Raw genomic sequence first — 16,055 nt, 5'->3', positions numbered from 1 at the left:
TAAGTTGGACTTGAATTTGAATCCTATCTATACCTCTACTAGCTATGTAATGCTTAGCATCTCTGAGTTTTCAGATAATCATTTTTAGAATCAGAAAAGTCATATCTCTGATTAAAAATTCATGTAAGAATTGATAATAAGATATCTGGAACATATTAAATCTCAATAAATGTGTTTCTCTCTATCCTCTCCTCTTTAGTGCCTGGTTTTAGGGATTCTCTTTTTTGAAATCCAATCAGTTAAATATACACTGCATTTTCTGTTGAAGATTCATATTCAGTATTTGGCTAGTTGAACTCAAACAAAGAAAAGGAGGAAATTATAGTTAACAGGCTTTAGGTTTTATGTAGCCAGGGTTTCTAGACAGTGGTCTAGAAATTTATAACTAATGTGGAGGACCCTGGTATTTAAAATACGATGACCATGTGGTGGTTTCAGTTAGGACTGTTAACCAGTCCAGCTTGAGCGAGACCATTCTTAATTGGAGACATTTTAGAACAGCCATGAAAATAAACATGAACATATGATTTTGCATATGCTGATGGGCTCCTTGTGAAACCAAACAACAAGTACTTTGTTGAACGTCTGCTTCTCAGATTGCTTCATTTGTTGTCTATATTGCTCAGACCCAAAGCACTTTCTGGGAAGGATCATGCCTTCTGTTTCTTTCTCTATTTCTTAATGGTACCTGGAGTTTACACTATGCACTTAATAAATCCTGTGAACTAGATCCACAGATATATCATCTTTGAAGAATTTAGAAGAAATCCAACAAAAGACAGGAAACCTTTTCTTCCACTCCACATATGTTTTAATTTGTTTTCTTGCTCATGTCATATTTCCCTGTTTATCCCCAGTGCTTATTTCTGGGTTTGGCATATTGCAGGTGCATAATGAATGTTGACTGAATGAGGCAACATCGTGTAGAGAAATAAACATGGGATTAGAGCAACAGGCATGTGTTTGAACTTCAGGTTTACCCTTTTATTCTTGGGTGATGTAGAAAAAGCACCTTGAGTCTTTGATTCCTCTTTTCCCAATCTGTAAAATATGAAAACACCTACTTTGCCAAACTCACAGGACTATTACGGGGTTCAAATAAAAAAGTGTTGAGAATGCACACTGTAAACTATAAAGGGCTTTAAAATGTGCTTATTATTGTAAATAATAAAAAGAATCTACATTTTATTCTATGTAAGAGAAAGTTCTCATATTTTGGTCTATTTATCCCAGATTTAAAAAAATAATAATAATAAGGAAAGATAAGAGAGACAGGTTACCTTAGTAAATATGGACTAAAATGACAGAAATTTTGTTGGGCAAGTAGCCAGTAAAGGAAAGATTTTGGAAAGATATTTTCAAGGCTAATGTTTTCCAGTACAGTTGTTTCTCACTGTAACAAATTTGTCTCTGATCCATTGCATACAAATCGTATTTGTATATCAAATCAAGATTAAAGTAATATAAAAGGCATAATAAAGAGTCAGAAATCCTTCAGTCCTCAGAAAACTTTGAAAAAAACTTAATCAGCTTATTTTTTAATATCACTTCCTAACTTATTTAGTATCATGTGGATTTGTGAAAACTAAATTTTCTTAAGTTTTTATATGTTAACATTCAATGATATTCATGATTTTTTTCTTACACAAGTACTATTACTCCTATATCTCTTGTAAGAAGAACAGAGTGCAAACCTAAAATATATATGGTAGCTAAATGACATACATTTAAAAAATTCCAGGTGGAGATTTTTGCTTCCAGGTATAAAGAAGTAACTTATAGTAGAACATCTACTCCTGAAAAGAACAATTATAAGAAATGAATAAAGTAAAAAAAAAAAAAAGTTTGAAAGCATTTGAGAGCAACTAAGGCAGTCAGGACCGAAGAGATTCAAAAAGAAAGAAACCATTGAAGATAACCTAACATTCTGTGTCACTATTGCCACTGAGGTGTTTTCAAATTCTAAACATGAAGAATATAAGAAGCTAAGCAGAAACGGGTAGATTAAAGACCAAAAAGCTAAGCAGAACTTTTAGCAGACACATATTGCTGAGGAAATAGAAATTGTGCTTCAGAGACAATCAAGGTAGAAGACCCAATTAGTTGAGACCCCTGAAGGACTAGGCCTTAGGAGAAAAGGAACTATGAAACATTTCAGGCCTCATTAATACAGAAGCACAAGCTTGAGTCAACTTAAGTACTGACGAAGTTAAGGTGCTCTTTCCCAAACTTTATTATACATTTTTTAAAGTAAATCATCTTAAAAGGAAGATATCATTAGCCAGAGCCTACACAATTTTTCAGTGTCTGATATTCAGTTAAGACACTATTCAGTATGACAGGAGATATGCCTAAATGAATGAGAATTAAGAAATAAAAGTCAACATGAACAGACCTCAGGTCACCAAGATATTAGTATTATCAGACACAGATGTTAAAATGATTGTGATTAATATATTTTTAAAATAGACTACAGGATGGAGAATTTTAAAGAAAATGAGAACCTATAGGAATAAATATGTATTCTAGAATTAAAAATAAAATGACTGATACTAATAATATAATAAACAGTTTAACAGCCAATTATATGGTGTAAAATTTGGGATTAGTGAAACAGAAGATATGTCAGCATAAGATAATCAGACTGCAGCATGGAGAAAAAAAAAAGAATGAAAAATAGAACAAAGAGAAAAGGAACAAAATATAAACAGCAAAAAGCTCTGATGTATGTAATTTGGTGTCCAAAAAAGGAAGGGCAAGTAAAGACATTAAGCTACAGATTCAAGAAGACTGACAAACAGTTAGCCAGATATATGCAAAGAAAAACAGGCTTAGGAATATCATACTAAAACTGTTGAAGACAAAAGACAAAGAGATTATGTTAAAAGCACCAGAGAATAAAAGACATTGCCTTCAAAGTAATGTACATCAGATGGTACAGCTAACTCTCCAAAGAAAGTATATAGGTAAAAAGACAATGAAATAACATCTTCGAATTCTTGAAAACAACAACTGGCCACCTAGAATTCTATACCAAGCAAAGACACTCTTTGAAAATAAATGTCGAATAAAGATATTTTCAGCTACACAAAAACTGGAAGAACTCACTGCCAGCAGATTCATGTTAAAAAATAATAATAAATGGATTTCTTCAAGCTAAATAAAAATGAGGAAAGCACAGAAATGTAGAAAGGACCAAAGAGCACTGGAAAGGTAAATATTAGGTAATTTTAAATCATTTTAACTTAAAAAAGCCAGGAAACAGAAAATAGAGACAAAGCATTCTAAGTTACTCATTGATTATGAAACTGTGAGAGAGCTAATTCATAGCAGACTCTAACCGGTTAAGGACCCACATTGAAATCTCAAGGGTAAAAAAGATAGAGAATAAAATAAAAGTATAACTAGTAAACTGATAGAATGGGATATAAAATAATAAAACTACTTATTTAATCTAAAAAGGGCAAGAAAGAGAAAAAAACAGAGAGCATGTGGAACAAGTGAATAACAAATGGTTTGTTGGTAGATTTAAAACTAAGCATCATTAATTACATTAAATGTAATTAGACTAAATACTGCTGTAATTGGAAAATAGAGAATTTTAGATTTATTTATATAGAGATTTGTTAGATTGAGATTTATTTATATTATTTATATATGTAAAGATATGTTGACTTCAAACAAAGCATATTAAATATAATTGCACAGAATGATTAAAAGTAATAGGATGGAAGAGGAAACAATATGCAAATTAACAAAAAGGTATAGCTATACTAATATCAGACAAAGTTTACAGTACAGCAAAAAATATTCTTAGAGATAGGTGGACTCAAGATGGCAGTGTGGAAAGACGATGAGTTAACGTCTCCCCAGAACTATGGCACCTGCCAGCTGCTGGTGAGGGACCCTGACGCCCAAGGAGATGGGAGGAACACCCGTGAACCAGTAGGACATGGAGGGACTGAGGGCAGAGGAGACGTGGAGGCCAGACAGGACCAGTGCCCCTGAGTTCTGGGACATCAAGAGAGGCAGGTAGGAGGGGCCCTCTGGGAGAAATGGGAGAGGAGTGGAGGGCGACTGCCCCTCCCACTTGGGCTTGGGGAGCCTGCTGAGCTCCCAGACTGGTACCCACCCCCTCCAGGCTGCGTGGGTCCTGGGGGCATATGAGGGAGGCTGGGGAGATCAGGAGAGGCAGGCGGGAGGGGCCCTCCATGACCAGAGGAGCAGGAGAGGAGAGGAGGGCATTTGCCCCACCCATCTGAGTCAAGGAAGCCTGCTGAGCTCCCAGGTGAGGTCCTCCACCCTCTGAGACCAGAGGTGGGGGACACGCCTGGGTCCCTTCCCCCTACAGCTCCCAGGGCCTTTTCCAGGCCTGTGGGTCCTAAGCATAGGCCTTTCCCACTGCCCAAACCTCACCCTTGCTTAAGTCCCACCACCCACAGCAAAGGCCTTTCCCCCTTTTGCTTTTGCTTTTTTTTTTCTGTCCTCCTCTTTTCTACTATCGTGGTACAATTGTACCTTCCAGCTGTTGATTCATTTATATTTTTATATTCTTTCCAACATATCTGTTAGTTTCCTAGTCTAATTTTATTTTTTACTTTGTTATTGTTCTCTCTTTTTTTTTTTTTTTCTGCCACCCTATGTGGCTTGCTTGGTTCATGAGCCGGGGGTCAGGCCAAAGCTCTGTGGTGAGATCTCTGAGTCTGAACCACTGCGCTGACAGAGAACCTCAGACCCCAGGGAATATTCATCAGAGTGAGGTCTCATAGAGGTCCTCATCTCAGCACCTGGACCCAGCTCTACCCAACAGCCTACAAACTCCAGCGTTGGAAACCTCAGGCCAAACAACCAGTAAAACAGGAACAAAATCTCACCCATTAAAAAAAAAAAATGAGATGGCAAAATATATATCACAGCTGAAGGAGCAAGGTAAAAGCCTACAAGACCAAATAAATGAAGAGGAAATAGGCAATCTAACTGAAAAAGAATTCAGAGTAATGATAGTAAAGATGATCCAGAATCTCAGAAATAGAATGGAGGCATGGACTGAGAAAATACAAGAAATGTTTAACAAAGATCTAGAAGAACTAAAGAACAAACAGAGATGAACAACACAATAAATGAAATGAAAAAAAAAAAAAACACTAGAAGGAATCAATAACAGAATAACTGAGGCAGAAGAACGAATAAGTGAGCTGGAAGACAAAATGGTGGAAATAACTGCTGAGGAGTAGAATAAAGAAAAAAGAATGAAAAGAACTGACGACAATCTCAGAGATCTCTGGGACAACACTAAATGCACCAACATTCGAATTATAGGGGTCCCAGAAGAAGAAGAGAAAAAGAAAGGGTCTGGGAAAACATTTGAAGAGATTATAGTCAAAAACTTCCCTAACATGGGAAAGGAAATAGTTACCCAAGTGCAGGAAGCACAGAGAGTGCCATACGGGATAAACCCTAGGAAAAACACACCAAGACCCATATTAATCAAACTAACAAAAATTAAATTCAAAGAAAAAATATTAAAAGCAGCAAGGGAAAAAGAAAAAATAACATACAAAGGAATCCCCATAAGGTAATCAGCTGATTTTTCAGTGGAAACTCTGCAGGCCAGAAGGGAGTGGCAGGAAATACTTAAAAAGGTGAAAGAGAAAAACCTACAACCAAGTACTCTACCCAGCAAGGATCTCATTCAGATTTGACAGAGAAATCAAAACTTTACAAACATGCAAAAGCTAAGAGAATTCAGCACCACCAAACCAGCTCTACAACAAATGCTAAAGAAAATTCTCTAGGCAGGAAACACATGAAGAGAAAAAGACCCACAAAAACAAACCCAAAACAATTAAGAAAATGGTAATAGGAACATACATATCAATGATAACCTTGAATGCAAACAGATTAAGTGTCCCAACCAAAAGACACAGACTGGCCGAATGGATACGAAAACAAGACCCATATATATGCTGTCTACAAGAGATCCACTTCAGACCTAGAGACACATACAGATTGAAAGTGAAGGGATGGAAAAGATATACCATGCAAATGGAAATCAAAAGAAAGCTGGAGTAGCACTTCTCATATCAGACAAAATAGACTTTAAAATAAAGACTGTTATAAGAGATAAGGAGGGACAATACATAATGATCAAGATCAATCAAGAAGAAGATATAACAATTATAAATGTTTATGCACCCAACATAGGAGTACCTCAATACATAAGGCAAATGCTAACAGCCATAAAAGGGGAAATAGACAGTAACACAATAATAGTGGAGAACTTTAACACCCCACTTACACCAATGGACAGATCATCCAGACAGAAAACAAATAAGGAAACACAAGCTTTAAATGACACAATAAACCAGATAGACTTAATTGATATTTATAGGACATTCCACCTGAAAGTGGCAGAATACACTTTCTTCTCAAATGCACATGGAACATTCTCCAGGATATATCACATCTTGGGTCACAAATCAAGCCTTGGAAAATTTAAGAAAACTGAAATCATATCAAGCATCTTTTCCAACCACATGCTATGAGATTAGAAATCAATTACATGGGGAAAAAAAGGAAAAAACCCCACAAATATATGGAGGCTAAACAGTGTGCTACTAAATAACCAAGAGATCACTGAAGAAATCAAAGAAGAAATTTAAAAAATAGAAACAAATGACAACAAAAACACGATGACCCAATAGCTATGGGATGCAGCAAAAGCAGTTCTAAGAGGGAAGTTTATAGCAATTCAATCTCATCTCAAGAAACAAGAAAAATCTCAGATAAACAATCTCACCCTACACTTAAGACAACTAGAAAAAGAAGAACAAAGAAAACCCAAAGTCAATAGAAGGAAAGAACTCATAAAGATCAGAGCAGGTATAAATGAAATAGAAATGAAGAAAACAATAGCAAAGATCAATAAAACTAACAACTGATTCTGGAGAAGATAAAATTGATAAACTCTTAGCCAGACTCATCAAGAAAAAAAGGAAGAGGATGCGTATCAATAAAATTAGAAATGAAAAAGGAGAAATCACAACTGACACCACAGAAATACAGAGGACTATAAGAGACTACTACCAACAACTATATGCCAATAAAATGGACAACCATGAAGAAACAGACAAATTCTTGGAAAGGTACAATTTTCCAAGACTGAACTAGGAAGAATTAGAAAATATAAACAGACCTATCACAAGACATGAAATTAAAACTGTAATTTAAAATCTTCCAACAAACAGAAGTCCAGGACCAGAGGGCTCTACAGGCAAATTCTATCAAACATTAAGAGAAGAGTAAACACCCACCATTCTCAAACTCTTCCAAAAATTGCAGAGGGAGAAACACTCCCAAATTCATTCTACAAAGCCGCCATCACCCTGATACCAAAAGCAGAAAAAGATATCACAAAAAAAGAAAATTATAGACCAATAACAATGATGAACATAGATGCAAAAATCCTCAACAAAATACTAGCAATCAGAATCCAACAACATATTAAAAGGATCATATACCATGATCAAGTGAGATTTACCCCAGGGATGCAATGATTTTTCAATATACACAAATCAATCAGTGTGATACACCACATTATCAAATTAAGGAATAAAAACCATACAATCATCTCAATAGATGCAGAAAAAGCTTTTGACAAAATTCAACACCAATTTATGATAAAAACTCTCAAGAAAATGGGCATAGAGTGAATCTACCTCAACATAATAAAGGCCATATATGACAAACCCACAGCAAGCATCATACGCAATGGTGAAAAACTGAAAGCATTTCCACTAAGATCAGGAACAGGACAAGGATATCCGCTCTTGCCACTCTTATTCAACATAATTTTGGAAGTACTAGCCATGACAATCAGAGAAGAAAAAGAAATAAGAGGAGTACAAATTGGAAAAGAAGAAGTAAAACTGTCACTGTTTGCAGATGGCATGATACTATACCTAGAAAATCCTAAATATGCCACCAGAAAACTACTAGAACTAATCAGTGAATTTGGTGAGGTTACAGGATACAAAATGAATGTGCAGAAATCTCTGGCATTCCTATACACCAACAATGAAAAATTAGAAACAGAAATTTAGGAAACAATCCCATTTACCATCACAACAAAATGAATAAAATACCTAGTAATAAACCTGCCTAAGGAGGTGAAAGACTTACTCAAAAAACTATAAAACAACAGATGAAAGAAATCGATGATGACATAAACTGATGGAGAAATATACCACGTTCTTGGATTGGAAGAATCAATATTGTGAAAATGACTATACTACCCAAAGCAATCTACAGATTCAATGCAATCTCTATCAAACTACCAATTGGCATTCTTCACAGAATTAGAACAAAAAAATTTTACAATTTGTATAGAAACACAAAAGACCCCAAATAGCCAAAGCGAACTTGAGAAAGAAAAACGGAGTTGGAGGAATCAGTCTCCCTGATCTCAAACTATACAGTATATCAAGACAGTACAGTACTGGCACAAAAACAGAAATATAGATCAGTGGTACAGGATAGAATGCTCAGAGATAAACCCACGTACATATGGTCACCTAATTTACAACAAAGGAGGCAAGAATATACAATGGAGAAAAGACAGTCTCTTCAATAAGTGGTGCTGGGAAAACTGGACAGCTACATGTAAAAGAATGAAATTAGAACACGACCTAACACCATACACAAAAATAAACTCCAAATGGATTAAAGACCTAAATGTAAGACCAGACACTATAAAACACTTAGAAGAAAACACAGGAAAAACACTCTTTGACATAATCTACAGCAAGATATTTTTTGACACACCTCCTAGAGTAATGGAAATAAAAACAAAAATAAACAAATGGGACTTAATTAAACTTAAAAGCTTTTGCACAGCAAAGGAAACCATAAACAAGACAAAAAGACAATGCTCAGAATGGGAGAAAATATTTGCACATGAAACAACAGACAAAGGATTACTCTCCAAAATGTATAAACAGCTCATGGAGCTCAATATCAAAAAAACAAACAATCCAATTAAAAAATGGTTGGAAGACCTAAATAGACATTTCACCAAGGAAGACGTACAGATGGCCAAGAGGCACATGAAAAGCTGCTCAACATCACTATTTATTAGAGAAATGTAAATCAAAACTATAGTGAGGTATCACCACAGGCCAGTCAGAATGGCCATTATCAAAAAATCTAGAAACAATAAATGCTAGAAAGCATGTGGTGAAAAGGGAACCTTCCTGCAGTGTTGGTGGGAATGTAAATTGATACAACCACTATGGAAAACAGTATGGAGGTTCCTTAAAAAACTAAAAATAGAACTACCATATGACCCAGCAATCCCACTACTGGGCATATACCCTGAGAAAACCATAATTCAAAAAGAGACATGTACCACAACGTTCACTGCAGCAGTATTTACAATAACCAGGACATGGAACCAACCTAAATGTCCATCGACAGATAAATGGATAAAGAAGGTGTGGCACATATATACAATGGAATATTTCTCAGTCACTAAAAGAAACGAAATTGAGTTATTTGTAGTGAGGTGGATGGACCTGGAGTCTGTCATACAGAGTGAAGTAAGTCAGAAAGAGAAAAACAAATACTGTATGCTAACGCACATATATGGAATCTAAATTTTAAAAAATGGTACTGATGAAGCTATTTTCAGGGCAGTAAGAAAGATGTAGACATAGAGAATGGACTTGATGACCTGGGGTCAGGGGGAAGCTGGGGCGAAGTGAGAGTAGCATTGACCTATATACACTACCTAATGTAAAATAGCTAGTGGAAAGAAGCAGCATAGCTCAGGGAGATAAGGTCGGTGCTATGCAATGACCTAGAGGGGAGGGAGAGGAGGATTCGGAGGGAGGCTCAAGAGGGAGGGGATATGGGGACATGGGTATGCATACGGCTGATTCGCTTTGTTGTGCAACAGAAACTAACACAGTATTGTGAAGCAGTTACACTCCAATAAAGATCTATTAAAAAAAAATTCTTAGAGATAAAGAGACGTTTCTTAGTGTTAGAAGAGATAATCCACCAGGAAGATATAAAAATTCTAAAATTATCTACTGACAGTAGTTTCACTTTACACAGTTTCCATATACAAAAATATCAGTTATCACAATTTAGTTATATAATACCAGAGTCCCAACGATATGATTCAAATTTCAGTTACCAAAAAATAATTGTAACTGTAGAAAGTACAAACTCCATTAATAGTCTTTCCATCCACAAATCACCATGTAAATAACAACTGAGCATCATGATCCGTGACCAATTACATCACTTCTTTCAAACTGTCATTGATCATTTACTGTGTATCTGTTATTCAGTTCACACAGAGGCAGAAAAGTGTGCATGTGTGTTGCCTCATCTCCCAGTGACATTTTACCCACGTGACATTTCACAAACATGGATAATCAAAAGAGGGGATCAGCCAGCAAGGATGAAAGTACAGCAAAGAAACAAAAAATTATAATGCTTGAGGTGAAATTTGAATTAAAGGTAAATAGAGTTATAGACGAAAGAGCTGAGTGTGGGAATGCTGATGCTGCTGCCATTTGAGAGACTGGATTTGCAGCCAGAGGAACTTAGTGAAAGTGAAATGATCAGCAAAAATGAGAAAAGTGGTTGTGACAAAAAGGATGAAGATGTCCCAGAGGAAATGATGCCAAGAAAAAATTCACATTAAAAGAACTCTCAGAGACGCTTCATAACATTAAAAGTGCAAAGTACTATAAAATGTTGGAAGCTGCTCAAACTTAGAAAGGAATATGACAATTCACAAAGGCACAGAAAAACTGCTTGCTTTGTAATGTAAGTCATATGAAGCAAAAAAAAAAAAAAAAAAAAGGCAAGCACTGTTCAAACTATACTTGGTAGTTTTCTTTTTTTTAAACAAAGAAATGAAACACTTTAATTCTCTGTTTGTAATGTTTTTTTAAATTATAATGAACTAAAATTTACTATTTTTTCACTTCCTTTCACATATATTTCTGAAAATAAGAGAGTTTTTAATATCGTGTCAAAAAGGTCATGTAACTATTATAATTTTTCCCATCATTACTGAGTTTGCTTTGTATAGTTTTAGGATACATGGTCATTTTGTGGTCCCACACTACAAAGTGAGAATTGCCTGCATATTTAATAATATAGTTTCAAAATATATAAATCAAAAACTGACAAAAATAAGAGAAACAGACAAATTCAAGACTATGGTAAGAAAGTCTGACCCATATCTCACAGTAACTGATGGAAATAGTATACAAAATATCAGGGAAAATATGTATATATCATAGATTATATATATGATATAGGAAATTTTAATGACATGATGGATGAACTTGATCTATGTTAAATATATAGAATGCTATATCCAATAATTTCAGATTACATATTTCTTTCAAAGTACATGTAATATTTATCAATATTAACCAGACGCTATTCCGTAATTCAAGGGTCAACAAATTAAAAAGGTTTGAAACCATACCAAATATAATCTTTGACCACAGAAGACTCTAGCTATAAGTCAAAGATAAAAAGGTAACCAGAAAATCCATAAATGTTTGGAAGTTCATCAGCATACTTATAAATAACTCAGGGATCAAAAAATTAAATAAAAATTAGAAAATATGTTTGAACTGGATAACAGAAATAAGATGTGAAACTTGTAGTATGTCGCTAAAGTCACACTTAGAAGGAAACTTGTAGCCTTAATGCACATATTTTAAAAAGAAAGAAGCTAAAAATTAATTATTTAAGCATCATCTCAAGTTAGTAGAAAAAGTAGAGCAAGTTAAATGTAAACATAAAAGGAAGGAAATAATGTTATTTTCATTATTTCCTTCCTTTTATGTTCATATATGTATATTTATATATATAAGAATACATATATACACACATATATATTCTTTGGTTCTATAAAAACATTAATAAAAGATTAATAAAACTGATAAATCTTTAGGAAGATTGAGCAAAAAAATAAAAGAGAGAAGCCAAAAATTAACAATAGCATTAATTAAAAATGGCCTGGGGAGCTTGGAAATATTACAAATAAAGTAAGAGAACATTACAAAAAACTTAATGCCAATAAATTCGAAATTTTAGAAAAAATGGACTAATTACTTGGTGGAAAACTCAACTTACCAAAGTTGACCTAAGAAGAAATAAAAAACCCAAATTTTTCAATATTTGGTTTAAAATTTTAACACATATTTAAATATTTTCCTTAAAGAAAACACAGACTCAGATAGCTTTACTGATGAATTCCTCAAAAATTAACATCAACCTTTCACAAAATGTTCCAGAAAACTGGTGAAAAAAGGAAACTTACTCTGGGAGTCAAACCTAGCCTTCATCATAAAACCTGACAAGATAGTAAAATTAAAAAAAAAAAAAAAAAAGTAGGAACCAATCTCTAATGAATATAAATGAAAAAAACACTTAAAATATTCACAAATAGGATCCAAAACTATTGGCAAAGGATTATACATAGCCTCCAAGTTGTTATTTTTTTCCCCAGGTATCTAATGTTGATTTAACATTTAAACATTTATCAATGTATACCAAGACAGTGACAGAACAAAGGGGAAAATAATATGGTCACCTCAGTGGAGGCAGAAAAAGCATTTGATAAATAAAATTCAATTCCCTTTTTCTCAGAAAACTATAAAACATTAAGAGAAATTAAAGACTTAAGTAACTCAAAGAAAATGTTAGAAGACAGTATTTTAAAGAGAAAACTCTCCCCAAATTGACTCAGAGGTTCAATAAAATCCCAGTCAAAATTGCATCAGGTTTTTTTTTCCTATGTGTGAAAACTGAAGCTGATTCCAAAATTTATATGAAAATTCAGAGGACCAAGAATAGCCAATACAATCAGGAAAAAAAGGAACAAGTTTAAGACTTACATTATTTGATTTTAAGACTCATAAAAAATGTACAGTAATTAAGAGTGTAACACTGATGCAAGGATATACAGATCAGTCTGTATACAGATATACAAAAAAGATGTAGAATCTCCACAATAAACAGACCTCCACATACATATTGCCAGTTTATCTGCGATAAAGGTGACACAGTGCAGCAAAGAGGGGAAAAGAAAATTTTAGTTTGAGTAATGGTAGTTCTAGGTCTAGGGAGAAAAAATCTTGATCCCTACCTCACACAATACACAAAAATTCCAATGGATTGTACACCTACATATAAAATGTAAAACAATAACATTTCTAGAAGATAACATAGGAAAGTATATCTTTGTGGTAGGCAAAGACTATTAAATACAGTACACGACAAGCACTAACCATAAAGAAAAAGGAAGATAATTTGAATTTTAGTAAAATTTAGAACTCTGTTCATCTAAATATACCATTAAGAGTAAAAATAAGTAAGCCACAGAGTGTTGGAAAATATTAAATAACATATAACTGGAACAGGATTTACATTCAGAAAATTGTAAAGAAATCATATAAATTAAGAAGAAAATGACAGACAGTCCAATAGAAAATTGAGCAAAAGACTTTAATATGCCCTTCAGATAAAAAGAAAAAAAAAAAAGAAGAATCTACAAATGACCAATATACATGTAAAAGTCTCCTAATCTCATTAGTCAACATGTGAATACAAATTGAAACCTCAGGGAGGTACATTTACATACCCAACAGAATGGCCAAAATGAAGACTTTTAAATATTTTAAATATCAAGTAATGGTGAAAATGTAAAGCAACTGGAATACTCATAGGCCTCTGGTGGGAGTATAAACTAGTACAACCAAGTGGAAAATCATTCGGGATTATCTACTAAAGCTGGTCAGCTGCCTAACTATGATCTAGCAGTTCCAAATATATCCAATTGTTTATATACATTCACCAAAAGAAATGTACAGAAGTGTTTATAGCAGAACTATTTGTAATACACAGTACAGAAAACCTAGAAATAAACTATATGTCCATCAATATGGTTAAATAAAGTATGACATATTCATGCACTGGAATTCTACACAGTAATGGAAATGAACTTTTCTGCTAAGTAAAGCAGCACGATGAATCCCACAAATAAAGTTGAGTAAGAAAGAATCAGACACAAATAGTACATTACTGGAAAGTTTTTTACATAAAATGCCAACAGGCAAAACTAATCTATGGTGGCAGAAGTAAAAATAGTAGATGCCTCTGTCATGTAATAAATGAGATGGGGAATGAGAGAGCCTTTTGGGGGGTGATGTTAATTTTCTGTTTCTTGATCTGTGTGGTGGTTAGAGAGGATGTTTACTTTGTAAGAAAATTATTGATCTGTGCATTTCTGTACTTTTCTATGTGTATATTATACTTTGATAAAATGATTGCTTATAAAGAGAAGTCCAACATTCAAAGAGAGATGAAAATAAATTCAAGATGTAAAAACTTTGCGATGATAAAAGGAAATCTCCTGGCAAGCCATTCCAATGCATCATTTATACACACACACATGCACAATCTATCCACAGCCTTCACAAAAATCCATTTGGGCCACTTACTTTGAGCCAAACCTCATCCTCTCTCTCCAGGCTACCTTTTAGCTGCTTACTCCCTTCATCCTGAGGGCTATTTCCACTGGTGACACAGGGAAACCAGCCAGTAAGTGGACGGTGCTCTGGTAAATCTGGACGGTATGATGTGCAAATCTGAAATGCAATTTCAACCAACAATTAAATGTGGAGGGTGAGAGGTAAGTAAAGACAATGAAACTCTCCAGCTTGAAACCAAAGTTTTCCTCTCTTTCTGAATGCCTAATGATCACATTATCGGCAGAAAACTTTTCTCAATGTAGAAGAATGTCTCAGTGCTCTCCGTTAGCCTCAAGATATAACTTTACCAGGGTAGAAGAATACACATGACAACTCACAGCCCACTGACGACCCAAGGATCTTGCTCAACGAATTGTCCTGGCACATTTCAGGCAACTGCTCCTAGGATTAGTTAGGGAAGTCTGTCCAGGATGATGATTAGATCCTTACCAGGCAGGATCCACTGGCCCCAGGAGTGAGGCTACTGAATCAGGGAACCACTAAGCTGGGAAAAGGAACCAGGAAAGAGAAAATCCAGGAAATTTTTCCCACTTTACTGTGGGAAGACAGACAGGCTAGGCTAAAAGCCACTTTAGAGAGCTGTCACTAACTCAGAATCTCCCAGTTTTCTGGGCTTCCTGTCATTGGGCACCAGAACTCTTGAGAAAGATGCCAGAATTAGCTGAAGGAGTGTGGCAGGCATGGCTACTTGCCTATCCATATCCATTCCCCTTTCTTTCTTCTTTTTTTTTTCTTTTTATAAATTTATTTATTTATTTTTGGCTGCATTGGGTCTTCGTTGCTGTGCACTGGCTTTCTCTGGTTGCAGCAAGCCGGGCTACTCTTCGTTGTGGTACGTGGGCTTCTCTTGTTGCGGAGCACGGGCTCTAGGTGCACAGGCTTCAGTAGTTGTGGCACGCAGGCTCTAGAGCGCAGGCTCAGTAGTTGTGGCACACGGGCTTAGTTGCTCCGCGGCATGTGAGATCTTCCCGGACCAGGGCTCGAACCTGTGTCCCCTGCATTGGCAGGCGGATTCTTAACCACTGCGTCACCAGGGAAGCCCTCCCCTTTCTTTCTTATTAACAAACTCCGATTTTGTTCAAGGTGACAATGTATCAAGTTATAAATGCTCATCTCCTCAGGGTCCCTTACAACTAAGAATGATGAAGTGACCTGGATCTGACCAATGAGATGTTGGTGGAAGCCTATAGTGTCAAAGTTCCCGAAGAGCTCCCATTTTCCCAATAAAAAGAGACTCAGCTAGCACGTATGAATATCTCCCTTTGACCTTTCCCCTTCTTCCCACTTGAAATAATGACTTCGTGCCTGGAGGAACAGCAGTCATCTTATGAGCTTGAGGAAGAAAGCTGCAAGCCAAGGATAGAAAGAGGTGAAATCTCAAAGACCCCTGGGTCCTTGATGAGTTCCTTGAACCACAGCACCAACCTTGGCTGGTTCCTCAATCGTCTGGGGGTATCTCCTCAAGGC

General features: G+C 35.3%; 1 protein-coding gene across 3 annotated transcripts in view; it reads right to left on the bottom strand.

The window, feature by feature from the left end:
* Positions 1–16,055, bottom strand: part of PAPPA2 (pappalysin 2) — a 488,087-nt gene that overhangs the window by 128,596 nt on the left and 343,436 nt on the right. For all 3 annotated transcript variants that reach the window (XM_067728728.1, XM_067728730.1, XM_067728729.1), the window contains one exon: positions 14,538–14,684. In XM_067728728.1, coding sequence (XP_067584829.1) covers positions 14,538–14,684 — 147 coding nt within the window. The remainder of the gene's footprint in view (positions 1–14,537; positions 14,685–16,055) is intronic.

The sequence above is a fragment of the Pseudorca crassidens genome, chromosome 2 (genome assembly GCF_039906515.1).
Source record: "Pseudorca crassidens isolate mPseCra1 chromosome 2, mPseCra1.hap1, whole genome shotgun sequence".
NCBI classification, from domain to species: Eukaryota; Metazoa; Chordata; class Mammalia; order Artiodactyla; family Delphinidae; genus Pseudorca; species Pseudorca crassidens.
Note: the sequence above shows the minus strand (reverse complement) of the source record. Positions and strands in the feature narration are given on the sequence as shown.